This window comes from Mus pahari, chromosome 10 (genome assembly GCF_900095145.1).
Source record: "Mus pahari chromosome 10, PAHARI_EIJ_v1.1, whole genome shotgun sequence".
NCBI classification, from domain to species: domain Eukaryota; kingdom Metazoa; phylum Chordata; class Mammalia; order Rodentia; family Muridae; genus Mus; species Mus pahari.
In genome coordinates this window covers 113283747-113310470 of record NC_034599.1, presented here as the reverse complement: position 1 = coordinate 113310470, position 26724 = coordinate 113283747, and the positions used below count along the sequence as shown (strand labels likewise).

Sequence of the window (26724 nt, the reverse complement as noted above, 5' to 3'; positions counted from 1 at the left end):
TTCTCTCTCTCTCTCTCTCTCTCTCTCTCTCTCTCTCTCTCTCTCTCTCTCTCGGGAGGAGGAGCTGAATGGCCATGTGATAGCTAGCAAGACCCCAAACAGCACTTTTGAAACCCACTTGGAGCCAGGGAGTGGTGGTGCACATCTATATTCTCAGCTTTTAGAAACGGAGGCAGGAGGATCAAGTATCAAGGCCACCCTTGGCTATACAAGGAGTTGGGGGCCAGCTTGGGCTCCATGAGGTATTGTATCAAAACAAAACACAGAAACAAACACCACCGCCACCAAGAAAAGCATTACTTGTTCCGTCCAGTCTGTCCAGTCCGTCCATGCTCCTCCAGCTGGGCAGAGCAGAATCCTCCAGCAGACGCTGGGCGCGGTCCTTGGGTTGCCTTGGTGCTGCCTCTGCTGAACCGGACTTCAGAGCATCTTCCGTACTGAAGGCGAACGCGGACTGCGACCTCTGTGGAAAGAGGGAGGTGTGAGCTTTAAGCATAGCCCCAGGCTGAGTGTCTTCAGCTCAGGAGAGGACACCTCACAGTGAGGCTGTTTTTCTCAGCAAGGCTCAGGAGCTGCAGGCTGGCACGGGAGGTGTTTGTTTGGAACCCTGGTAGCCTTAGGAGAGAAAGGACATAAGGACATTTCATTTAGCCCCAGAAAGCACCCATGAGACCAGGTAAGAGGATCCTAGAGCACAGCCCCTCCCTGCCTGGCTGCTGCATCACCCACTCTCCACCACAGGGGAGAGCCAAGCAGACATAGACTTTCTCTCAGAGATGTATAAGCAAGTGTGGCATGATCTGAAGCTGAACACAGGAGTCATCATCCGGGGGCTGGAATTTCTCCACAGCCTTGGTCCATAATCTGGAAGCTTCCTCTTGCTGTGTGCTCATGGTGCACTTCACAGGGTACGTGACAGTTGGGGAGAAGGCTCGGTCAGAGAAACGCTTGCTTTGTAAGCATGAAAATCCATGTCAGACCCCCCAGACCCACATAAAAGCCAGGTGTGGCTAAGTGAGATAGTGTGCATCTTTTATTCTAGCACTGAGAGGCAGAGATGTGCGGGTCTCTGGGGCTTGCTAGCCAGCAAGTTAGCTTACCTGGTGAGCAGCAGGCTAGTAATGGAGCCTGTCTCAAAAGCACAATGTGGACATCTCCTGAGGCATGACACCCGAGGCAGTCCTTTGCACACAACCTGCACACACTCATGCATCTAAACACACACTTGCATGCATGTACACATTCACATGCATGTACACGTTCACCTGCTTGTACACGCTCACATGCATGTACATGCTCACATGCATGTACACACTCTCATGCATGTACACACTCACATGTACACACTCACATGCATGTACACACGCATGAGTGTTTGGAACAGAACAGACAGCAAAACTCGGCAAGGTGTGCTGAGTGACAGCTTTAGTCCATGGCTGGGTTTTGGGAAGGGGTGCTGTTCTCAGTGACCTTGGTCCCAAGGGACTCTTAGCCTGGGAAAAGGCTCTGCACCTAGAATGCTCAGGAGCGCTCAGCTCTGGCGGCCATGGCTTACTGCTGGGAATGTGGTACAAGCTAGACTGGGCTTACAGTCACAGAAAATCACTAATCCTCCCCGGGAAAACCTGGAGGGCCATGTAAGAAGATGCGAGATGGGGTAACGGAAAAAGACATCTATCCTATGCATCAAGGTCCTCCTTATAGGAGAGTTAAATAGCCACACGTCACGGCATGGTTCCACGCTTCATCCCCAGGCAGGAGTTGCTGTCTGTCTGGCTAGAATCTGGAACGGTTTTGATGATGTCACTCAACAACTTGGGGATGGGGGAGGGAAGAGGCGGTCAAGGAGTCATCTGTGATTTTGCTAAATCCTCAACAGGAAGGAAGGGGACTCAGTTATTGCAATGAGAACTGCTCCCAGCAGATGGCACTGCAGTAATGTCTTTACTTAACCACCTTTGGGGTCTTGTGTGCTTACCAGCAAGTGTTGGGGTTACTTCAGTATTCCACTTTCTCACTATTTTGACTCACTCTTTCCCACCCGTGGCCTCTGCTTTTTTTTTCTTCAGTTTTTACCCATATAAGCATCTGAGGGAGATGCAAGGGTAGGCACAACTGGGGGAGCTCAGAGGACCTGGGAGGCCGGAGCCCACGCACGGTTCATGGATGTCCATGCTAGTGAGACCTAGAAGGTCAGAGATTTGAAGGAGAACTGTCTCTTTACTCTATAGGCAGTAGCTAATGAGGGGTCAAAGTCAGCTCCTCCTGCATCGGGACCTTGGGGTATTTTAACTATTCGAAGGCTCCGTTTCCTCAATGTAAGGGTCTCAGCTCTGCATGGTGTGAGCAAGCAGAGCCTCTGTGCACTGGGCAAGATTGCTCTTGCCTTGGTAGTGCGAAGACCTGAGTTTGATTCCTAGAACCCACATTTAAAAGCTGGACATAGCTGGGCACACTCATAATCCCAGCATTGGTAAGGTGGGAACAGAAGGGTCCCTGGGCGTTGGCAGCTGGCTTGGCTGAATTGGTGAATTCCAGACCAGAGGGAGAAGACCCCATCTCAGAAAATCAAGGTTGACAGTGCTGGATACCTGAGGTTGACCTCTCGTCTCCACACACACTCATATGCACACCTACACACAGATACAAACAGGCACACACACATTCATACCTGCACATAGGCATACACACATTCATACCTGCACACAGGTACACACATTTACAACCACACATAGGAACAAACAAATGTACACATGCACACAGGTACACACATACATGCATACCTACACACAGGTACACACACACTCACACAGATACAAACACATATACACCTACACACAGGTACACAGACATGCACACCTGTCTACACTCACACATACACACAGCCTATGGACATCTTCATTTTTTCCTAAGTTGGTCTCAATGTAAAACTCCCCAGCAACCTGCACTTTCTCTCAGCTTCTCGCTCTCCCCTGTACCCCAACTGTTCCTCTTGCATACCCCAGATCTCCTCTAGGACCCAGAGAGCACACTCAACTGCAGATGGCTTAAAGCCTCCCCTTTCTGTGGGAGAATGGCTTTGTCCCACAGGTGTGCAGAATCGGTGTGGGGTGGTAGTGCTGTGTGACTTACCCCGAAGGTGGCACGTGCTTTGTGTCGTCCTGGAGGGGCCGTGGTCCCCTCACCTCTGGCCTTCACACTGCCACTCTGGGGCCGTGGCCACTCGGGCTCCTCCTCCTCGGCTCGCAGTTCAGCTTTATCCTTCTGCTTTCTTATAATCTGGGGAAACGGGGGACACGTTCTGGAGGGATCGCCCTTGGAATGTTTCTCCAGGCACCCAGAAGCTTAGATAGCACCTAACATTTCAGCTCTACCGTGTGTTGGAGCGGCACCTAGTCTCAATGACCTGCCAAAGGCAGCCACCCTCCTCCATCTGCAGGACTGGCTCTAGGAATCAGCCTCCCTCACTGATGTGCTTGCTCTGTTTGCACCCCAGAACCCCTGTAAAAATGCCGGGCACAGCGGTTCACGGTTATAATTCTAGCGATGGGCAGGCACGGGCAGGGGGATCCCCGAGGCTCTCTGGCCAGCCAGCTCAGCCTAATCTGTGGGTCCCAGGTCACAGCAAGAGACCAGATATCAAAAATCAAGATGGATGGAGTTTGAGGAATGAGACCTGAGGTAGATTTAACATGGTTTGTTTGCTTAGAGGAACTATGGGTCTCCCAGTCTGTGTCAACTCATCTTCAAATCACTTATGGCAACTGATGCGACACATGTCATTAAAATAGCTGCTGGGCTTACTGTTTGGGGAACAGGTCTACATGCTAACTAAAGATGCAGCCATCACCACATAATAATGTGGGTACATGGATGAGGTACCAGGAAGATGATGCTCAAATGACAGGTACAGGAAGGGACTCCGGCTTCGGGGATGGTGGAAGACCACAGTGGTTAAGTGTGAGTGCTTTTTTTGCTCATGTGGACTCAGACCACTGCTTGGAACAGGAAGTTCAGGCTGTCCTTTGTGGAACCTTCTGGAAATCCTTTTCCCGCATATGTTGGATCCTTGGCTATGGAGGCCAGATTGTGCAGCCCTTCTGATATCCACAGCTTTTTAGACCCCATGCTGGGGACTATGGATGCCCTGTCCCTGCTATTCCTCCAGGTAATTCTGAGAAATGCTCACTGCCATTCTCCCCACTTGACAGCTGAGAACACTGGTCCAGAGAGAGTTGTGTATCAACTAAAGCTGCATAGCACATAGGCTCTGGTGCCTCTGGGTGTAGGCCTTGACTTGAGGGAGCATCTGGAAGCCTTGCGGAGTGGCAGATCCCCAGGTCCCTTTTTACCATCAGCTGTGCTGGTACGGCCATGTGCAATGAGTAGTCCTGTGGGAACAGATTCCTCTGAGACCCTACCTTCTACAGATGAGACAGCTGAGAAAAAGGGCAAGCCATAGTTCTTCAGTGAGTGCTTGCATGTTTGTGTGTGCATACATTTGTGGAGCCCAGAAGTCAACCTTGGGTGTCTTCCTCATTCTTTCTCCACTTTCTTCAGACGAGGTCTCATATAGAGCCTGGGTTTTGTCAATTTTGGGCTAGGCTGGCCGGTCAGTGAACCCCAAGGTCCCACGTACACCCCCCTGGGATGGAAGACAGAAGCCACTCAGCATGGACAGCAAACATTTTACCAAGCTGAGGGATCTCCCAGCCCTCAGTGGGCTTTCAGACCACAGAGCCATGAGGAAAGGCAGCGAAGAACGAAGGTGTCTGCCAAGGCGCAGGTATGGGCCGAATCAAGGCACCACCCCCATTTCAGGGCCGGGCATGGCTGCATTTGCTTTCTGGCTTTGGATTGCTGGGGACACTGACAGACTGGATTCACCTCCTTCCGCAGAGTGGCCTGTGCTACGTCCTTTCTTCTAACACCCTACACTGGGCTCGTGGCCCTATTGACATCAATTGACCCATGATTGGATGAGACCTCTGGGCATCCTCAGGACTGAGGAGTGTCCTTGCTGTGTGAATGGGGCTTGGGTCGCTGTGACTGAAAACGAACGCTGAAGTTTTTCAAGACACCTTCTTGACAGCCCTTTGTCAGGTGCCTCTATGGATCATCATGTTCATGGGACATATACCCTCCTCAGTCTTTGCCCTTGAGTCCTGCCAAGCCAGTGCATGTGAGGAGGGCAAGGGCAGCAGACAGAATGGAGCCCGCAGTTTTACTTAGGCCCCTTAACTCTTGTCATGGGGTCAGCAAATGGGCCCCTTCTATGCGTCTCCTCTCCAGCGCCCGAGAGGCCCTGGCCTGGTCTGAATTGTCCTACCCTCTGCAGGATGGTGCCGGCCAGCTCCTCAGTCAGCTCTTGCTTGTGGTCCCGCAGGTAGCTGGCCTCGTTCTGTTTGTCCTGTGGAAGGAAGAGAACGAGGGGACTCATCGTCACAGCCATCCGGGCAACAGTCAAGAGGGGTCACACACAGCCTTATTCAAGGCTGCAGTGACATGACCCCTGACCACCGGCACCCGCTCTCGATCGCCAGGTTCCCACCTTGTCACCTCCCACCACACAGAAGGAGGTCCTACCAGGCTGTCCCCATGGGATTCTGCTTTGGAAATGGCCTCCTCGATGGCCTCTTCTGCCACTCGTAGGGCCACAGCCAAGGTGTCCATCATGCTGTGCCCTAGGAAGGGACAGAACATAGGACAGGTCACAACTGCCCCACGTGGTACGTTTCTGCTTTCAACCCTTGGGGTTCTGGGACACGCTCCAGCTGCTCAGGAGAGGACATGAGCCTGCTGTCCTTATCGACCTCGCTACTGCCTCCCACCATCCCTGGAATCCTACTCTGGTTCTCTGAGTGTCCCCCCTCTGCCTTCCGGTCTCCCACTGAGTAACCAAGATAGTTCCAGGGGACCAGCAAACAATAGTGTTTCTCTGTCCGCGTTCTTAGGCAGCATAAGTCCCATCTTGTACACTCTACCACTGTGATGATACGGATAGAAATGGCTAAATGTCCCGGAGACACGGGGCTGTGATCCTGGCTTAAAGCAAACACTGAGGCCATAAACCGGCATCTGTAACAAGTCTGAGTAAAAACATGCTAGGATTCAGCTGGGAGTTCACATCAGTAACCACCTTGGTGCCCCGGTGCGGTGCCATGTGGTTGCAGTCTCACATATGTAACCACCATGGTACCCCAGTGCAGTGCCGTATGGTCACACTACACAAATGAGTCTGTGAATCTCAGACTGGCTAGGTAACTTAACAAACAGCAGAGGGTTACTACTGGCTTCAGTACTGCTGAGAAAATCCTCCAATACAATGAAGGCAAGCCCACGTGACCTTTTAAACTAGACCGCACATACACATTCCTGCACTCTGCTTCTTATGTGGGTGAGGGAGAGTGAGCTCAGAAACACACACTTGTGTGGCGAGTATTTGCCAGCTGAGCCTGCATCAGTAGAGTTAGTGGACATGTCATTCTCTGTGGGAATAGTCTCTTCTCCCCACCCCCATCTCTCCAAGGTCTGGCTGAATTGGCTATGCTGGCTTTGAACTCACAGTCCTCTTGCTGCAGCCCTGGAGTAGCTGGGATCACAGAGCTGTACAGCAGCGCGCTCACTGACTGCCTTGGAGTCCACGCTACATCAGCCACAGGACCACGGGTCTGAAAGGGATGGTGCCTGTGTCTCTTTCTCTAATTTTAATCTCCTGTTGCCATTTATAAGCTAGCCTCGTGTGATTAGCATATGCCAGTCTCCTGGGAGCTGCTGAACGTTATCTGTGAAATGAGACAAGGTGTGAATGCATCTGCTCTTCATTAGTCACTAGCCAAGCTCGTTAGACTCCTGGAGACACCAATGTGGCCAGAACGGGGGATTTGGGAAATATAGTGAATTCTTTAAAACAAATGCAGCTAAGGTCAAGGCAACTCAGGTAGAGGATGTGTGTCACAAGGTCTGGCTGACTGAACATGTTTAATGTAAGCTTTAATAAGAAGAGCCCATGAGGAGAACATGTTAAAGTGTAAGTTGTCACCACACAGAGGGCTCCCTGGAGATGGCCGTTTCTCTCCCAACTGGCTTCTCTGATACTCATCAATATAGTAAGATTATTCTGTTTAAAATTATAATTTATGTTTATATGTGTGTGTGTGTCTGTCGTGTATATGTGTATGTATGTCTCTCTGTGTGTATATGTGTGTGTGTGTATATGTATACGTGTGTATGTATATATGTGTTTATGTATGTGTATAATGAGTGTGTGTGTATGTCTGTTTGTATATGTGCATGTGTGTATGTGTGTATATGTATATGTGTATGTGATGTGTGTATGTGTGCATGTGTATACATGTATATGTTGTGTGTGCATGTTTGTATGTGTGTATAGTGTTTGTGTATTTGTATGTATTTATGTGTGTATACATGTGTGTGTATGTGTGTGATGTGTATACATATGTGTATATATGTGTGTATGTATGTCTGTATACATATGTGTGTATATGTGTGCATATGATATGTGTATATGTGTGTGTGTGCCATTGCATATGTGTGGCAGTTAGAGGAGAACTTGTGGGAGTCAGTTCTACCACTGGTCCCAGGGACTGAACTCAGGTCACTGGGCTTGGCTGCAGGCATCTACAGAGCTGTCTCACCAATCCTGATGTTGTGTTTTATAACTAGCATATATTAACTGTACATGTATACAATGTACTTTAGCCATATCTTACCCACCAAAGCATCTTCAGGCCTCACACCCTCAGCAAACATGAGTGGGTAACTCCACTGACCTAGGTTCCAGGCTCATCTCCAGTGATGCCCTGGTAGACAGGCTGAGTTCATAAACTCAGGCATTTTCCAACTAGTGGCCAGGTGAGGCATTTGACCGGGCATGGGTGTGACGGGGATGGTTACCAAGTCTCCAAGGGTTCTGATGCCATTCTGTAATTCTTGGATGAGGGTGTTGGCATACAATGTAATGTTAGTAAATGGTGGGAATAGTCTCACACAGGAAGCACAGGCTCCCGGCTTGATCATTGTCTTCCAGTTCCAGAGCTCCCGCTGGTCCCTCACAGCATGGTAGTGGTCACAGCTAACCAACTCCAACCTCTGAGCCTCCAACGTGTGAGCAGCAGTCAGTCAAGTGTCCTTACCTTCCGACTGCCTGTAGAACGTGGAGTCACTTCCTGAAATGCTCCCTTCATTCTCCAGGTTGGGTTCAAACAATCCCCCTCCTAGAGGAGAGAGCAATGTGGCCATGAGAGGTCTCTGATGAACATGGGTGGGATTGAGCCACAGAGCTGGTGGATCAGCCACACTGATGAAGCCTGCCTTGCAATGGGTTCATGCTACAATGGTCCAGTATTTGACCTGTTGTTTTTCTCTCTGCACAATGGGTCTTGGTGCAACTGCAACCCATTTTTCTTCCAGTATCTTCTGCTATGACTTGAGTATATTTTCTCTCCAAACTCATGATGAACTTTCATCCTCAACATGATGACTTTGGAAGCAGGCCTTAACAAGCAATGACTAGACCATGAGGATTAGTGTTACCTGGAAGTGTAGTCACTCAAGAGTGGGCTTATTAGGAACGACCCTGCCTCTTCTCTTGGTGTTTCACGTGTGACTAGCCTTTCTGTCTTCTGCTCTGGATAACACAGCAAAATGGTCCTTGCCAAGGGGCTGGCTGGAGAGATGGCTCAGTGATTAAGAAAGCTTTACTGCTCTTCCAGAGGACCCAAGTTCAGTTCCCAGCACCTACACCAGGAGGCTCACAACCACCTCTAACTCCCAGAACCCACATCAGGAAATTCCCAATCATCTGCAATTCCAGCTCCAAAGGAACTGATCACTTCTTCTAGATCTGTAGGTACTGCACTTATGCATATGCACATGCATTCACATACACTTGAGCGTACACACACACACGCAAGAGGGAGACAAAGGGAGAGAGAGAGAGAAAGAGGGAGGGAGAGAGGCTTTTCCAGCCTTTCAAACTTCCAGATAAATAGGCTTCTACTGTTTCCAAGTTGCCCAGTACGGGGTATTCCGACATAGCAGCCCACGTTCGTTTTTGGAGGTAGTATGGAGGTAGCATGGGGGTAGCGTGGAGGTAGCGTGGAGGTAGCATGGGGGGTAGTATGGGGGTTGTGTGGAGGTAGTGTGGAGGTAGCATGGGGGTAGTATGGGGGTAGTGTGGAGGTAGTGTGGAAGTAGCATGGGGGAAGTGCAAAGCCATGGGGTGAGGACTGGAGAACGTGAGGCCAGTCTCTGAACTGGCCATTGCCTGCTGTGTCACCTTCAGCAAGTTACAACCCTCTCTAGCCCTTGACTTGTTGACCAGAAAAACAGGCACACAGATAGCACTCTGTTGTGTGAAGTGGCATCTCTTTATCTTTAGATGGGGCGTGGCAGCTACCCAAACAGTTGCCCGCACTAGTGGTTTAACTGCCCCTTTCTCTACTGCAGAAGTGTCCCTGAGATGCACTCTGAGAAAGATGTGAGCTAAGCCACCATATTTGATCTCACATGGCTGCTGCTTTTCTCAGCTAAACACCTTCCTGTGAAACTTGTACATGACACGTGACATTTGCCCTTTGGGCTTTCCAGGAGGACACCAACATTCTTGTCACTTTGCTAGGACACTGGGTTCTGAGTCTGGGAACTAGAACTCAGAATATGAGTTTGTGGGTGTGCAAACTCTCAGGATATAGATCTGGTCTCTCAATAGAACTCAGAGAATGAAGAAATGGGTGTGTGCACTCTCGGGACATAGGACCTGGTCTCTCATCTCCACATAGACATGACTTTCCAATGGTTTGTCATCAGGGAGTGATAGTCAAGAGTTGTTTCTAGGGGCTGGGCGGGCTGCTTTGTGGTCAGGGCACTGCTGCAGGAGTGCGAGGCCCTGAGTTCAAATCTCCAGAACCAGTGTAAAAAGCTTGGTATGGCCCCACATAGGCTTGCGACTCCAGTGCTGTGGGCAGTGGAGACAGGAGGATTGGTGGGCCTTGCTGGCCGCAGACTGGTTCCAGGTCAGTGGGAGACTCTGCATCCAGGGGCTGAGAGAGTGGTAGGGAAGGGAACACCATGCTTTCTGTGGCCTTTACATACATGTGCACAGATGCATGCACACACTTGTGTGCATGAACACATAGATGATTTATACCAGAAGGACCCATAATTAAAACACCCACAATTCACTGAAACAGCTTGGCTTCCCAAGCTCTCAACAAGTCTAGTCCAGGAGGAACGTTCACCGCCTGTGAGCTGGGGCTGGGGAGATGCTTAGTATGAACTCAGTGCTCGCTGCTCTCACTTGAGGACCCGAGTTCGATTCCCAGCATAAAAAGCTGAGCACAGCAGCACGTGCCTTCAATCCCAACACTGGTGGTGGTGGAGATAACGGAGGGGCAGAGACAGGTGGGTTCCTGGGTCTCCCTCACCAGCCGCTCTAGTCTACCTGGTGAGTTCCAGGCCTGTGACAAGGCAGACAACTCTTGACACTGGAAGCTGACCTCTGGCCTTCCCATCCGAGTGCACACACAAACATGCACACCCATACACCCAGGCATTCACATACACCTGCACACACCAAAACAAAACCCTGAGCTAAAACCCGCCCTCCTTCCAGAACCTACAATTTAGACCAGTTTCTCTGTCTCTATGAAAAGGGTGGGTGCATCCCCTTCTTCTTCCTCTTACCCCCAGCCACCAACCCCTCCTAGAGCAGTGGGCACTCTGGTACCTAGGATGTCAAAGCAGGCACCGCTCTCCAGACGGTGTTTTCTGTACAGGTTCTTCAGCACCTTGGCACTGCCGAAGCGCTTGAAGCGACTTTTCACATTGTTGTAGAACCACTCCAGAGACTGTGTCCTCAGAAGCCTGTTAGACAAGCAGAAGTTAGACTGTAGGGTGGCATCAACCCTTGGCAGCCCCTTCCACAAGGAGGTATTTGTGCCTCAGTCTCCAGAATCTTTGGATGCTTGGGGGACTCCTCCTATCTGTCACCATGTGTGTGAGGCCAGGCTAGCCTGCTCTGGGATAGAGACCTTTGGTGAGCCACGCCCTGAGAGGTGAATCGGGTTATCAGCTGCCAGCTGGCTAGAGATGCATAGGGGCCCCTGGGTGAGAAGCAGGACCCGTCTGAATCCACCCAGGGGGCCAGCAGATGCTTGCTATTTCAAGCCACTAAATTCTCTGTGGTTTATTAATGAAGAAAAGCCAACTCGCAGAAACATCTGTTTAGCAGGAGGCTTTACAGTTGATACTCTTACTGTATTATCAGCACTTTTAATCCAGCTTGGAGAAATAAAAAGAACCAGTGAGCTGGCAAAAGGCTTCAGTCTCTCTTCAATCAGCGTGAAGCACTATGGGAAGGCGATTTCCCAGTGAACAAGGCAGCCATGGTCAGTGTAGACAGTGGGAGTTTCCTTCACGTTTGGTGAGAACAAACTCTAAAGCGCTTCCATCTGAGGAACAGCTCTCTGTAATGTTTCTTACTGTGAATATAAAAATACACACTCCCTTTGGAAAATTCAGAGAAAGAATATAAAGATTTCCAAAGGAAAAGGAAAAAAAAAAAATCCAAATTCAACCAAAGAACAAACAACCATGAGGCCTGGATGTGGACACCACGCTTGGGTTCGTGCCCTGAAATCTGAGCCACAGAAGCCCCCGCGGAGGTCTTACTGCAAGTTAGACCTTTTCCTCAGTTCAGAGATTAAGCAACAGGAAGCCCCACGGAGCAAAGAATCAGAAGAAGACCGTAAAATAGCCATAATGTTTCCCTTAAAGCACCCACCACTTAGCAGCGCACCAAAATTCGAAGCCCTCCGCTGAGCTAGTTGTGTGAGTCGCTTTTCTAATATGACACTGCTGGTAAACGCTGTGTCTTTTCATTCCAAGACAGACTAGAATCTTAATTCACGCTCAGGAACAGCATTGAGAGAATTAGAATCTCATTAAAACCTCACTTAAGAACGCCAGACTGACCTGGGTTGACTGGATTTAAACAGCACAGCTGTGAGGAGGCAGGAGCTGCCTGCAATGAATTCTGCTCAGGCCCCAGTTGCTAGTGATGTAGCCAGGTGTCCTAGGACCCCACTCCAGCAAGGCAGGGCACCTTGCAAAAGGAAGCACATGGATTTCCCTGCTCGCTGCTGGTCCTGGGGCCAGCGGCACAAGCGCCACCTAGGAGTCTGGTAGGAAAGTGTAGTCTGTAAGGAAGGCTTGGCTCAATTCCAGTTCTGCTGATCTCACTGCTTCCCGGGTGATCAACAGCACGATCGCCACCTAGAGGCATGGTGAGGAAGCACAACCCCAGCCACCTTCTATCCTCTCAGCCTTGCTGGGTTAAAATTTGTGTTTAAGCAAAATTCTCCGTAGGGCATCAAAGCTTGGTGACCAGGGACCTCACAAAATTTACTGGGTGTTTTTATAAGTAGAATGATAATCTTGTTGTAAACTAAAATTGTAAAAGACAGAGCCAGTAGCTCACCTCATCCCCATTTCTAAGGTAAATGAACCAGACTGGGTAATATACAACTATAAAGATTAACATAATAATTGAAACCAAACTCTCAAATGCAGGTCCAGTAGTTATAAGAAAGTGACAGCAAGTCTTTACAATCAGCTAGGTGCTCCAAATAATCCGTGATGGTGTTGTTATACTAACATTACTTCTCTGATAAAATTAAAGAATGCCGCACTTAAGACTCACACCCAGATTCAAGCCTGTGTCCACAACACGCAGCTAAGAAAGCAGAAACAAGCTGAACTGAATGGAGACTAAAGTCTGCAGGCCTGAAAAGTATTTGCCTCCGGGAGAGAGGAAACATTTCTGTGGATTGCTTTGCACTGTTGAAGAAGTGCTCTTGTCCCCCCAGAATGTGACTAGCATTGGGCTGCATTTTGTCATTTTCTATCCGTGTGACTGAGAGCTAGCTACTGTCTTACTTAACAGAGATATTGGTGAATATGGGGACAAATTTTATGAGGCACATATCTGGCCTAATGTGCTGACAAACCAATTACAGACTTTGGAGATATATATATAGTAAGAACCAGAAAATGGTAGGTTTTTTTTCTTCTAAAGAATTAGAGGGAGAGATGAAAAAAAAAAAAAACCCACCCAAGTGGAAAAACACCCAAGTTGCTTTTTCCTACAGAGACCCTGGTAAAAGCCAGCTAGAAGGCCTTTGATCATTCACTGAAGCCCCAAAGCCCAGAACCAGCATCAGCTTTGATGCTGGTGTGCAGCTACAGGTTTCCCTCCAGGCCAGCATCTCTGCCTTCTTCTGCAAGCAGAGCCCAAGGAGCCCAGAACTCCCTGGCTGGGCCTGTCACCTGCTGGTATCAACTCACACAATCACCTGCTCAGAACTGAGGAGAAGCTCCAGAGAGAGCCACACCCACTCAACCCTATTCTGGAGTGATTCCCTGGATACGGTGTCCTGCAAGAAATTCAAAGGTTTAATGACACGATTCCCAAAACACAAACCAAAACCTAAACAGCAACAAAATCTTCTCTTGAGCCCAGTCGTGGTCACTGTTCTACCTCTGTGAGGAGTCACTGTGACCAAGGCAACTGCTAGAAGAAAGCGTTTCATTTCCCTATTTGCCTAGAGCTTTACAGAGTCAGTCTGTGATCAGTACGGTGGGGAACAGATAGAGCAGCAGATGAGAGCTTTACATCTTGACCCATAGGCAACAGGCATAGACAGACAGATCAGACAGATTACCCCCAGTGATACACCCATGCCAACAAGGCCACGCCCACTCCACACCTCCTCAAACAGTTTATCAACTGGGGACTAAGCACTGAGTATATTAGCCTATGTAGGCCATTTTTATTCAAACCAATACCAGGCCTTACAAGGCAAACAATCAATACTCATCGGGTTTATGATGATGGCTGACATATGCTGGGGTATGAGCTAGCACAGTACTTCATCTTAGGTGACTTTTAGGAATTTGTTATTTATTATCAGCATCCAACCCATTATACCCAAAGCACCTTCTTGCTGTGGATATAACCATTAAATAAATGCTAAAAACAGTCTGTACAGGAAAACAACATTGAAGTCTTACATTGTCTTGTTTTTTACTTTTTTCTGAAACAATGTCTTACTATGTATAACAGACTGGCCTTGAACTTGAGATGCTCCTGCCTCCACCACCTGAGTGCCAGGATTACAAGCTACACCATCACATCAGGCTTCTTGTTTCATCCTAACTAAAGAGCTAGCCTTGTTGATTAATGTGTTTCTTAGCATTTGACAGTTCTGAAAGGCAATCCACCCTACCACCCCAAGGCCTGCTGATTTCTACTTGTAGGGCCCCTCCCAAGCATCCTTGCTTCAGCAGATCTGAGTGAGACTTGAGAGTGTGACTTTGAACACTTCCAGGTGAGAGGGACTGCACTTTGAGTGTTAGTGAGCTAGAAATAGAACCACAGCTCCCGGAGAACTCTGGGGTTGATTCAGAGCCTGTCAGTTGAGTGTACCTGTCACTCGTGTGTTTGTGAAGGAAGATTCCTACAGTCTGACGACAGAGATGCTCTGAAGAACCAAGTCACAGCAATCTATTCTGAGCAGTCAAGAGATGAATAGACTCAAGATGGGAAAGTACAGCTCGGACACGGGGACCCCTGAGTGTGTCACTGAGAATCTGTGGACATATGTGGCTAGGAGGCTTGAAGTGTCATGCTCAGTTGACAGGTGACAGCGGCTATTAATGTGACCCAGCTTGCTAAGTGGGAGCTTACAAAGAGCAACAAGGGAAGGAAACTCCAGGCTAGAAGCAAGGACACCTGAGACTGACCCATGGACTGTGGTTATATTCAAAACCCAACAAAAGCAAACTCTTCTAGCTGTGTGATACTATTCCTGACAAAAGCCACTTCAGGAAGGAAGGGCTGATTTTGGCTCATGGTGCAAGGGTACAGACTATGATGGCAGGGGAGGCGTGGTCACCGGAGTTAAAGGCAGCTGGATACTTTGTATCCACAGTCAGGAAGGGGAGAGAGAGAGAGAGAGAGAGAGAGAGAGAGAGAGAGAGAGAGAGAGAGATATCAGTGCAGGACCGGTTTCCTGTTTCCTTCTCATTCAGTCCAGGACCCCAGCCCGTGGTACCGCACCATTCACATCCTCACCTCAATGCAATCTAAAACCGTCCTCACAGATATGCCCAGAGGCTCATTCCCAGGTGACTCTAGAATCCTGTCAAGGTGACCAGATATTCACCATCACGGGGGTTGGGGGGTGTTTCAGAGGCAGGGGTGCCTCAGATGGGACACTGAGCCTGAAGGTGATGCAGCCTGAGTGGTGAGTGCTGCCACATTCAGCTTCCAAGTCCCCAGGGCTCCACAGACCACACCTGCAATGGGCATGATGCATCCTAAACTTCCTGAGTGTCAGCCAATCATGTGAGTGGTGTAAGATTAACTTTTTAAGTTAAAAACAGCCCCAGGGAGTGTTTTTTATCCTTCTCCATTTACCAGAGGGCACACTAAGCATCCCACAGCACCTGTATGAGGATATTGGGGGGAGGCAGAACCAGGTTGTGTGCCCCATGGTGGGGCTCCAGAGCTTGTGCCCTCAGCCCCCGTGCTGACTTGTCTGTGTATGGAATTGAAAAGAGAACAGTTAGACAGGCAGAGGTATGCAGCACATCTGAAGTTAAAGAAGATGCAACAAAACACCTGGTAAAGGATGCAGCCAGTGGAGCAGTCACCCTCACAGGGCACAAGTGTGTGCTTCTAAGCCCAACCACCTGAGTTCAGTCTCCAGAACCTTCATGCTAGAGGGAGAGAAAAACTGCTACATACCCTCTGACCTCACATGTGCACTGGTGATGAGTGCTGGGGCTCATATGTGTTCCTTGTATGCACATAAAATGCTATATAATTTCTAAAAGCAACAAATGCACCCTGTGGTGTACCCTGCAAGTAGCAGGATGGCATTCAGAACTCCAGCTGGGAATAGCCAGTTATATGCCTGGGGCTAGCCAGTTATGTGCCTGGGGCTAGCCAGTTATGTGCCTGGGGCTAGCCAGTTATGTGCCTGGGGATAGCCAGTTATGTGCCTTGGGATAGGCTACTTTTCAGGGCCCGTCAGCTATGAGACAGTGGGAGAGACACTGATATTACAAAGCGACTATAGCCCAAAGATAAAACACAAAACGCAGATCAATGGAATAGAACAGAGAACCCAGAATTAGATCTACATGTTCCCTACCACCAACAATCTCTCATGAAGGCATCGGACACACATGCCAGAGAAAGGGTTGGGCATCTGTATACCTAACACTGGAACGAAGCCCATGATACATCATCAAACACCTAATGGTACAACCTGAAACAGTAAACTTACTAAAAAAGAGAGGAGCCATTTCAAGACAGCATAGCGAAGGCAATGAGTTTTTTAAAGTAGATCCACAAAATGCACACAACAAAGGTGTAAAAATAGACCCATGGGATTAAACTAAAACACTGTAACAGTCGGCAGGGAGAGACCCCTTGGCCCAAGCCAAATACAAATCCTGCAGGCTGCCACTCACGTGGAATGAAATTTGGTTTCATAGATGCAGAGAGAACAGAGGTGACTGGAGGTTAAGAGAGTGGGGTGGGGGGTGGGGGTAGACACCTTGCAGGACAGGTACAATCCCTCAGAAGTAACAAGCTCTGACTACCTATGGCTCAGTCAGTGGCTGTACGTCACTGCAACTCATTATGTCCTTTATAAAGAACCAGGAGAGATGAGTTTAAAGGGTCTTAACACCAAAGAAGAGTAAACATTTAAGGAAACAGCAAGCTCAAGACCCCAGTGTGGTTATTACATATTGAATATAAAATCGGCACTCTGATTCTATACATAAGTGTGTATCATGTCAATTAAAAGAGGAGTCCAAGATTGACCCCTGTAGTCTACATGGTCACTCCTGAAAATGATTCTCTCATCTCCATCTGTGTACTGTTGTGCAGGTGTGTCTGCACACATGTGTGCACATGTGTATACAGATGCACACACACACACACACACACACAAATAATAATAAAGTATTTTAAAAGGGAGCAAGAAGTAAAGTGTCAATAAGCCAATTTATAAGGAAGGCGCCGGAACTGACGAGATGACCTAGCGCCACCTGCTGGTACAGGTCTTGCAGAGGCTCAGAGGTGAGTTCCCAACATCTACTTCAGCTGCCCATCTCACACCCACCAGTGACCCCAGCTCCAGGAATCTGGTGCCCTCTTCCAGCCTCAGCCCCATGTGTGCTTATATGCACCACCCCAATCCCATACATACACACAATTAAAAAATAAAATCTTTAAAAGACGCCCAGAGTCCATGTTTTTGTTATTGCAATTTTCTGGTTAACATTCTTACTCTTAAAAACTTCCAGAAACCCATGGGGCTGGTATATAATGAAAGAGGAGCCTTAGAGGAGTCTGGAATCCTGACTTGTTAGGCAAATCTATGACACATCATAGTCTGTGCATCTATTTAGAGATGAAAATGTGCGTGCCCAGGACCTTTCCTTTCCAGGACTTACCTGGTTGCTGTCACCTGACTTGGGCACATCAGGACATCCTCTTTGAAGTCTCTCTCACCAGGCTGTCCTTAGGCTTCCAAGCAGCCCTGTGTGGACTACAGACACCGGCCCATCTTAGCCTTGATCATTTTCATGTGTCACACACTCTGTGCGGCTCTCGGCTCCACCCTCGGATTGACTCACTCGTTCAATATGGCTCACAGGGTTTGATTTAATGAAACCTGGCATCTGTCAAGCCTGCGGGACCTCCACAGCTTTGGAAGGAAGGTGCCAACCATCCGTGTGCGGCCTCTCTTCTGTTCCTTTGCTTATAAAGCAGACCAGCATTCACTCTTCCTTTGCCAGAAGTAACCGGATTTAGTCACGTGGATCTGGAAATCGGCTGCTCTCGGTTTAGCTGCAGTCAATTTGTACTCTTGAGCCTGGGGTGGCTCATCTGGAAGAGCGTGCAGCCTCCCACTAATGAGTATAATCCGCAGAGGTCGCTAGCGAAAGCAGCCAGCGCACACACACTCTACCTCCGTGTGGCCTTGACGGCACTGCTTTCTCTGCCTACGCCTCACACCTTCATCTTCAGAATACAAATGATCACATCTCCCTCCCAGCCCATCTCCAGGGACACGGAGGAGCTGGAGGAGCTGCATCGTCAATGGCTCCCTGTGGTCTAGGGACACGGAGGGGGAGGGGCAGCATCGGTTCCCTGTGGTCCCAAGATGCTGATGTGATGCTGATGCTGGTTCATCTTGAGAGAATCTACAGATTTGTATTAAGTGTGAGCACTTCCTTTCCTGCTTCTTTCATCCAAACTTACCTAACGCAACAGTCGACTACGGAATGAGGCGTTTCTATTTACAAGGAAGCCTTGCCTGGCGGCTGGAGGAAGCTGGCTTGGCTGGTTGCTCTTACTAGTCAGTGCTCTTACTGCACCTGTGCAATGGAGGAAGCCGAGGCAACTCCAGAAAGCAAGCAGTTATAGCTACCATGAGGACCTTCCTGTGCATCCATAGTAAGATGCTTAGGTGGAGGGTGCTGGGGTTGCAGTGAGCTAATATCTGCCACTTACTGATTGTCACCTGCCTGCCCCCAAGTAAGGTCCTTTCAGTCCAAAGAAAAAAACAAGGGCTATCACTGGCCATTGGTAGAGCCCATCCCTCCCTCTTTTTGCGTTATAATTTTAATACATAAATAAGGTGTGTGTGTGTGTGTGTGTATACACGCACGCATGCGCACACGCATGCACACGCACTGGCCAGGGGTCAATTCTGGTTGTCTTCATCACTTGCTCCCACATAATTTTTGACACAGGGAGTCCCATTAAACCTGGAGCTCACCATTAAGCTAGAGTGGCTGGCTAGCAAGACCTGGGGATCTGCCTTCTCTACTTCCCTAGAGCTGGACCTGGAGGATCAACCTCCCCAGAGCTGGGATTACAGGTACATGCACTGCACCCAGATCTTTATGTGGGTGCTGGGGCTTTCAAACTTGTCATCATGACTGAATGACACGTGCTTTGTACATTTAGCCATCTCTCCAACCCTTCAAGAAATAAATAACATATTACAGGATTTGAGAATTAATTCTTCCACTCATTCATGGCTACCATCCCTCCAATTTCTATCTGGGGCTACTATGATGGTTTGGATGAAAACGGCCCCCATAGGCTCATATATTTGAATGTTTGGTTCCCAGTTGGTGGAACTGTCAAAAGCCTTTTGGAAGGTGAGTCACTGGGGATGGGCTTTGAGGTTTCAAAAGCCCATAGTCTTGCTCTCCACCTCTCAGCCTCCACTTCTCTGATAAACTGCAAGTCTCACTCAGCTGCTGTTCCAGCACCATGCCTGCCTGCCCGCTGCCATGTTTCTCGCCATGATGATTGTGGACTAACCCCGGAAACTGTAAGCCAGCCTCCAATTCAACACTTCCTTTCATAAGTTGACTTGGTCACTGTGACTCTTCACAGCAATAGAACAGTAACAAAGACAGAGTAATGTGATCAATTCCTTTATGTACGCACGAGACACTGGACCTGCAGAAGTGACCACTCTGCATTGCAGGGCTCATAAGAACCCACCCTAGACACCACCACAGCAAGCATGCTCCCTGCTCCTTTGTAGGGGTTCGTAAGTACATCACTTGATGGCCATTCTACAACTTATTTATCCTGTGCACTACTTACTTATTGGTATCTAGATTGTTCTAATTTGCTATCACATCAATGCTTCAAGAAAGGCTTCTTACCCCACCCACTGGATGTAAACGAGCATACCTGCAGGATAAATTCCTAGGCACAGACACATGATCTGGAATGCTTACTCACCATTTACAGGTGATAGGAAATGTCATTCATGTGTGCTTTCCTCATTTATGGCTCATGTGTGCTATACCCATGTATGGTTCATGTGTGTTAGTTATCCCCATGTATGACTCATGTGTGTTAGTTATCCCCATGTATGGCTCATGTGTGTTATTCCCATGTATGGCTCATGTGTGTTAGTTATCCCCGTGTATGACTCATGTGTGTTAGTAATCCCCATGTATGGTTCATGTGTGTTATCCCCATGTATGGTTCATGTGTGTTAGTTATCCCCATGTATGGTTCATGTGTGTTAGTTGGTTACATTGGTACAGCAATGTAACTTTAATTTATGTTTATCATAAAGGAGGCAAAAGTCATTAATTCTTTTGAAGAGATATGTGAGGGGCTGGGGAGATGGCTCCTCTGTTAAAAGTTCTTGCTATCTTGGAAGGAACAGGAGGTTTGGTTCCTAGAACCAACATCAGTCACATCACAATCACCTGTAACTTCAGCTCCAGATCTGGCACTGAAGATCTTCCTTTGGCCTCCACAGATATTACACATACATATGATACACACACACACACACACACACACACACACACACACACTCAGGCAAACATTCATACACATAACTAAAATATACATAAGTCTTTTTTGAAAGGACAAAAATATAATTATGCATGAAAATGCTATAAACTTGTTGCTTTGTATGGAATAAGAAGCATTAAAATAAAAAATGAAATAAAACAGTAGGCAGAAAAACCTGGGAATTCTGCACTCAGCTTTGTGACCCGAGGAACCTGTCATAGTCCCTGCTAGGGCAAGGGGTGTAACATGCCAGTGTGGCTGATCTCATATCTGGAACATACGTGTCTTAGCAGTTGCTGTTCGAGAACATAGGTGTAGGGTTAGTTTGAATTAAGTCAACTTCCTTGAACATGCAAGAATGTTCCCTCTGCCAGGTGCAGGCCAGAGGTCAGGCAAGTGCAGAAAGGCAGCTCTCCATATATGCTTGGCACTCCTTTGCTACACCAGCAGCGAAAAGGCAGAGTACCTGAGCCATCCCTGTGTTCTCTGAAGTGAAGACAGTAGTTCAAAAGGTATTCCATAGTTCACTTTTCAACTTATTCACAAATACACAAACCAAAAACCCATGCTCAAGATTGGTCAAAGATGACCCGTTTTGACGGAAAGGCACCTACGGCAACAAACAGGCAGCCCTGATAAAGGATTATAGAAAATAACAGATCACATTAAACTGTGAAATTTAATTGTTAAGGTTACCAGAACCAGCAATGTTCTTTCTGCCAAACTCTTGGGCCCAGATGAGACCTGAGGTATCTTGAAAAAGAATCAACTGGCAGGAGGTAGGTGGTAGAGACCCCAAATTTCTCCTCTCTGTGCTCCTGGCTAGAAAGGCCCAAAGAAAAATGGTGACCCAGGCATCCTTTTTTTTGAGACGAGATTCAGGGCTCTGTGCAGAGGGTAATCCAGAGTGAAGGACTGGCACACAGCACTGCCAGTTTCTATTACTGGCTCTGGAAGGGAGGTGTTGCAGAGCTGTGAAATCTCAGATAAGCCAGCCAGGAAAAGCCCACCAAACACATGAGAAGTGGGGAGAGAGGGCCGCCGAAGCTCACTTAAAGCCTCCGGGTTTGATAAAGCTTTGTAGAGAAAATTCACATGGATTTTTACACTGATTTTATTTTTCCACCTTCCTTGCTTTGCTAATTCAAGCTGCATCAGTTTGGAACAATCCCAGCCTGTGGCCCTGTGTGCTCCCTCGGCCACACTGACGAGACTTACGTCAATCACAAGGTCAGATTGGATGGCAGGAGGAAGATGGGGCCGAGGAAGCTGAATCTGGAAGAGAGCTCTGAGGAGTCTTCTCTGCATACACCTCCCAGGCAGAGAGACGCTCAAGTGTAACCAGGTTTGATTCAAACAAACACTGATCTACTGGGGACCAAGTGATGGGTGCAGCCCCACCCCTTGATATCTCCGGGACCACACAAGTTGCTTTGCTTCTGAGCACCTTGGCATCTTTGTGTCTAAAGTGGTTACCAGTCAACATCTGCCTGGATTTTACAAACTTTTATAACTTTAATTATTTAATTTTCAGTTACTAAATGTTTGTTTTTATTTGTGTACCTGTGGGTGCAGTGCCTATGGAGGCCAGAAGACACCAGCTTTCCCTGGAGCTGGAGTGTGTGGTGGTGGTGGTGGTGGTAAGCTTGACCTGGGAGCTGGGAACTGAGCTAAGCTCCTCTGCAAGAGCATGGAGCTCACACTCACATATCCACAGGAAGATCTGAAAGATCACAATCCCATGAACTGTATTGCATTAGGCAAAAGATTTGCAAAATCCTCATGTGGATGAAAATTCAAGGGCTGTGGCAAAAAAAGGGAAAGAACATCAAGTTCTTCCCATAAAACGTGAAGCCAGTGTATTTATGCTCAAATGTAAACCTCAGAAAAGGCCACTGCTAGTGTTTTATTTGGGGAATGATCAGTAGCCCTGGAAAGGAGCTGGTCATTTATGCTGTAAATCAGTCCTGCCCTCTGGGGCAATGCCCTGGGCAGATTGGAGCACCGGGGTTTCTAACCCTCTTTGGTTGAATTCCTCCAAGTTCCTGAATTCACTGTCTACCCTCATATCCTGGGCATCAGTGGAGGAATTCAAATGTCCTGCTGGCATCCAGCTGGAGCCCGCAGAGCTAAGGTCTACTGTCCAGGCATCTGCAGATGTGGCTCACAGAGACCCTCGAGGGTCTTAAGACTGTGTGGTCTCTTTGCAGGACGCCTCCTTCAGGATGGAAATTTATTCACATTTACCTCCAAATGCTATCTCTAGGCTGAACGTGGTCATGGACATGCATGTAGGGGGTGCATGGTGGTGGTGGATCACAGACATGCATGTAGGAGTGCATGGTGGTGGTGGGTCACAGACATGCATGTGGGGGGTGCATGGTGGTGGTGGGTCACAGACATGCATGTAGGGGGTGCATGGTGGTGGGGAGTCACTTCGTATTTGATCATGGCATTCTCTATGAAGCAGGTCTTGAGGACTGTGAAGAGAAAGATCAGCTCCTTCTGCACATAACCAAAAATATCCCCCAAGAGAAGCTCTGGGTTAACTGTCTGGAAAGATAACTTTCTGTCTGATTTCTCACCAAAACTTAAGTCACTGACCAGGGCTGAACCAGCGTCCTTCCTTTCTAACAGGATTGAACTCACATTGCCAGGCTTGTGTGGCATATGCTTTGAGCCACCTCACTAGCTTGCCAGCCCCGTTTGAGCGCTTTAGAAAACAAGTTCTCAGAACAAGATCACCCTTGAGAACGGAGCCAGAACACTTAGAGATCTGGAAGAGATCCAGGCTTGGACCAGGCACCCCTGGTCCTTTCCCCGGTTTTCCTCCTCTGTGTAAGGGGTAGAGCATCCGTTCAGCCAAAGCAGCACTTAGCCGAGCTGGTTCTCAGTAACATCACAGGTCATACAGAAGAGTCACCATCCCTCTGCTTCCTCCAGAGCTGCGGAGGGATTCATTTACAAAGTCAGCAATTCCAGGCCTGGGCCTTGAGAAGCTGAGGGCCTCCATAGCAACAGACAGCTGTCTTTCCCCACACCCGCCTGGGTTCTTGGCAGGTCTACAGATACTAAAAATGAGCTGATCTGGAGGGTAAGGAGTGGGAGGCAGGCTGGGTGGGGTGTTTTCTTCATCCACACGGTAAACAGGGGCTTTGCCAAACTGCAGGAGCTCTGGCAAACCATAGCTCAGAACACCCAGACTTTTTTGTATAGCTGTCGTTTTAACTGGCAAAGAACAGCTCCTCTTTTAAAAATGCGGCTGCCTCTGTCCAGTGTCACATTCCTGCTGGTCTTCTAGCTTTGCAGAATGGAGGCAGAGGATGGGGAAGGCTGTGTGGTGGAACTGCATGTCCTCAGATAAGCTCACCTGGGGCTGGTCTGCTGTCTCTCTAAGCAGACTTCAGCTCTAGACCACGGAGGAAATCTGGACCGTGCTAGCCACTTTCCCATCCAGAGCTTTCAGAGACCTTTACAAATAATCTGCGTTTCTTCTATCATTCAGATGAAGGTTTTCAAAGGTGGGCAGTCACTTGAGAATCTGTCTAGCTCGGAGGACCCACAGCTAGAGCCCCAAGGACTGGCCCAGAGCCCTCTGACCACCCTTCAAGGAACCCTATGAGTCAGGGACTCTGCACAGGGTCATAGTAAAACAGACAGGATGGAAGGAAGGGAGGGAGGGAGGAAGGAAGGAAGGAAGGGAGGAAAAACTCCCTCAAATGTGCTGAATTTCCTTGATGAAATTTTTGCGTGTCTTGCTTTTTAGCACTCAAAAATAACACAGTACACTCATTAATGCACAGTTCAGACGCTCCCCCCAAGGTCCAAAACAAAATGGGGTAAAATGCCAGTGTGATGTCCCTCAGTGCACACCGTGAGGATGCGACTGCTCTCAGTTTTCAAGTTCAAATAGCTTGGCAGGGTTCTCACATATTCACACACACCCTGGCCTCAGGGCCTGCCTGTACTTTTAAAGAAGAAAACAGGAGTCTATAGACAATTATTTTGAGTAACTTGAGGCGATTCTTCATACACAAGCTGTCTCCAAGGCCGGTACACAGCAGCCACACCTGGCAAAGAGCCTCTTCCTCTGGCACTAATGTGCAAGGGCATTATGGTTATGACCACACTCCCAAAGTCTTAAGTCTCTGATTTGCTTGTTTGTGGAGACTAAATGATCACCCACACTGGGCGGCTTACAGATGCCTGTAACTCCAGCTCTGAAGGGTTCTAGCAGGCCTGAGCCAAGCAAGGCAAACATGGCTCTGGCAAGCCTTGCCTTCCCCCATCCCCTCTGCCTTGCTAAACTGCTAGATTACATTGCTAAAGAGAGCCACCAAGGTCCATTCCCTTATTTGGCTACTTCCCCATCCTGAGGCTGACCACCAAGGGTCAGCTATCAAAGTACCGAAGACCAGGCATCAGGAGCTCCTTTTGGCTCATCCAATTAACCTGCCCAACCAAAACGAACCTATGTATCCTAATGTGTGCGTGTGCGCGTGCGTGTGCGTGTGCGTGCACGCGTGTGTGCACCCGCATGTGTGCGTGCATGTGTGTGTGCGTGTGCGCATATGTGTGTGCGTGTACGTGTGTGCACGCGCATGTGCACGTGTGTGTACACGCGCGTGTGCACGTATGTGCGTGTGCGCATATGTGTGCGTGTACGTGTGTGTGCGCGCGTGTGCGCATATGTGTGTGTGTACGTGTGTGTGCGCGCGCATGTGCACATGTGTGTGTGTGTGTGTGTAACATCCCTTCCCTCTCCCTGGCTTCTTTTCCCCCTCACCTCTATCTCCTGTTCTGTGTCTTATCCTCTACCCTTTGTCTCTCTGGGGCAAATAAATCTCCTTTGGGTTGGAGAACTTGGTCTTGGTGTGTCCTGTGCAGATTCTTTCCCTTTCAATCTCCAAGGGATCTAATGCCTTCTTCTGGACACCACAGGCATTGAATTCACATGTACATCCCTTTAGCCTTCTATACGTAGAACATATACACATAACTTTAAAAACCTTTAAAGTAACTTAGTTCATATGGGGGTTTTTACATTTCTTGAGTCTGTAAGTCCACATCTGGAGGTCTCTGAGGATATCCCATCTTGGAGGCTAAAGAAAAAGCCCCCTCTCCAGCTTGTGCCCAGCACCTGGGGACAGGGCCCTGGGATACAGCGGTCTATGCCTGGTTTCATTTGAATGAAGCTGGGGTTCTAGTGGTCCCTAGAATAACTCTTCAGAATAAATTAAATGCTCTGTTGCTAATTTCCTCACGTCTTCTCTTGTGTAACGGTTCCTCTCATCTTGGAGGGAAGCACTTTAATACTGACAGGGTTTGGGGAGAAGGGACAACAGAGTATTCTAGGGGAGGTGAGACACTCCCTTTGTAGGAAACTCTCGTGCATCCTGTGGTCAAGCACACCCCTTTTAGGCCATTTTTACCCACCATGCATTGCTCTCCAGTGCTTTGCTTACCCACAGGTTCCTACGTGCCTCATGCTAGTACAGTCTCTGAATTACACACACACACACATGAAGGAATCTTTGTTGCTTTTACGACCATTCTGAGAGCAATTCACACCCGAGGCAGGCCTTCAGGGCATCATTAGGGCAGGATAGCTTTCATGGTGTAGGGGATGCAGCTCACATACAGGGCTCTCGTGCCTCTTCCCAGAGGAGAAACTGAAAAGCGTTCCCTGCTGTTCAGTGTTGATTCCGAGAGCTTTATGTGGTCCAGAACAGATTCAGCATCACCTTTTGTATTCGCCCCTGAAGAACTCCACAGCCCTCATGGTGGGCCCTGCCTCCTCCAAATTAGGTCACTTAGGGACCTAAGTGAGAGCCACCCGATCTGCTCTCTCCATCCTTTGCTTCGAAGAAGCCCCGAGGATTTACGTGTTAAAGGCTGCCCTCCCAACATGCTGCAGGTGTGAGATACTGGCTAATCCCTTCTTATGCTGGGGAGGCAAACCTTAGCTCTCGTCCTCTCTTTAAAAGTCCATTTTTACTTAATGTATACTTGCCTGAGTGTACATTAAGTGCATTATATGTATGCAGAAACCCTCAGAGGTCAGAAGAAGGGGTCTGATCTCCTGACTCTGGAGTCACAGGCAGTGATGTGGGTTCTGTGGAAGAGCAGTAAATGGTCTTATAACTATGGAGCCATCTCTCTAGTCCCAGATGCTGCTGCTGCTGCTTCTTCTTCTTCTTCTTCTTCTTCTTCTTCTTCTTCTTCTTCTTCTTCTTCTTCTTCTTCTTCTTCTTCTTCTTCTTCTTCTTCTTCTTCTTCTT

The 26724-nt window shown here is 48.5% G+C and overlaps 1 protein-coding gene across 2 annotated transcripts in view; it reads right to left on the bottom strand.

Annotated features, from left to right (window-relative positions):
- The window catches only part of Myrip (myosin VIIA and Rab interacting protein), a 172308-nt gene that overhangs the window by 46166 nt on the left and 99418 nt on the right, over positions 1-26724 (bottom strand). Inside the window, exons 1-7 of one of the 2 annotated variants that reach the window (XM_029543653.1) lie at positions 17557-17672; positions 10751-10887; positions 8157-8237; positions 5587-5684; positions 5330-5410; positions 3133-3279; positions 301-463 (exon numbers count right to left, since the gene is read on the bottom strand). In XM_029543653.1, coding sequence (XP_029399513.1) covers positions 301-463; positions 3133-3279; positions 5330-5410; positions 5587-5684; positions 8157-8237; positions 10751-10887; positions 17557-17585 — 736 coding nt within the window. In that variant the 5' untranslated portion in view covers positions 17586-17672. Of the gene's footprint in view, positions 1-300; positions 464-3132; positions 3280-5329; positions 5411-5586; positions 5685-8156; positions 8238-10750; positions 10888-17556; positions 17673-26724 lie in introns of those variants that run through there. The other variant, XM_021206681.2, reaches the window with a different exon arrangement.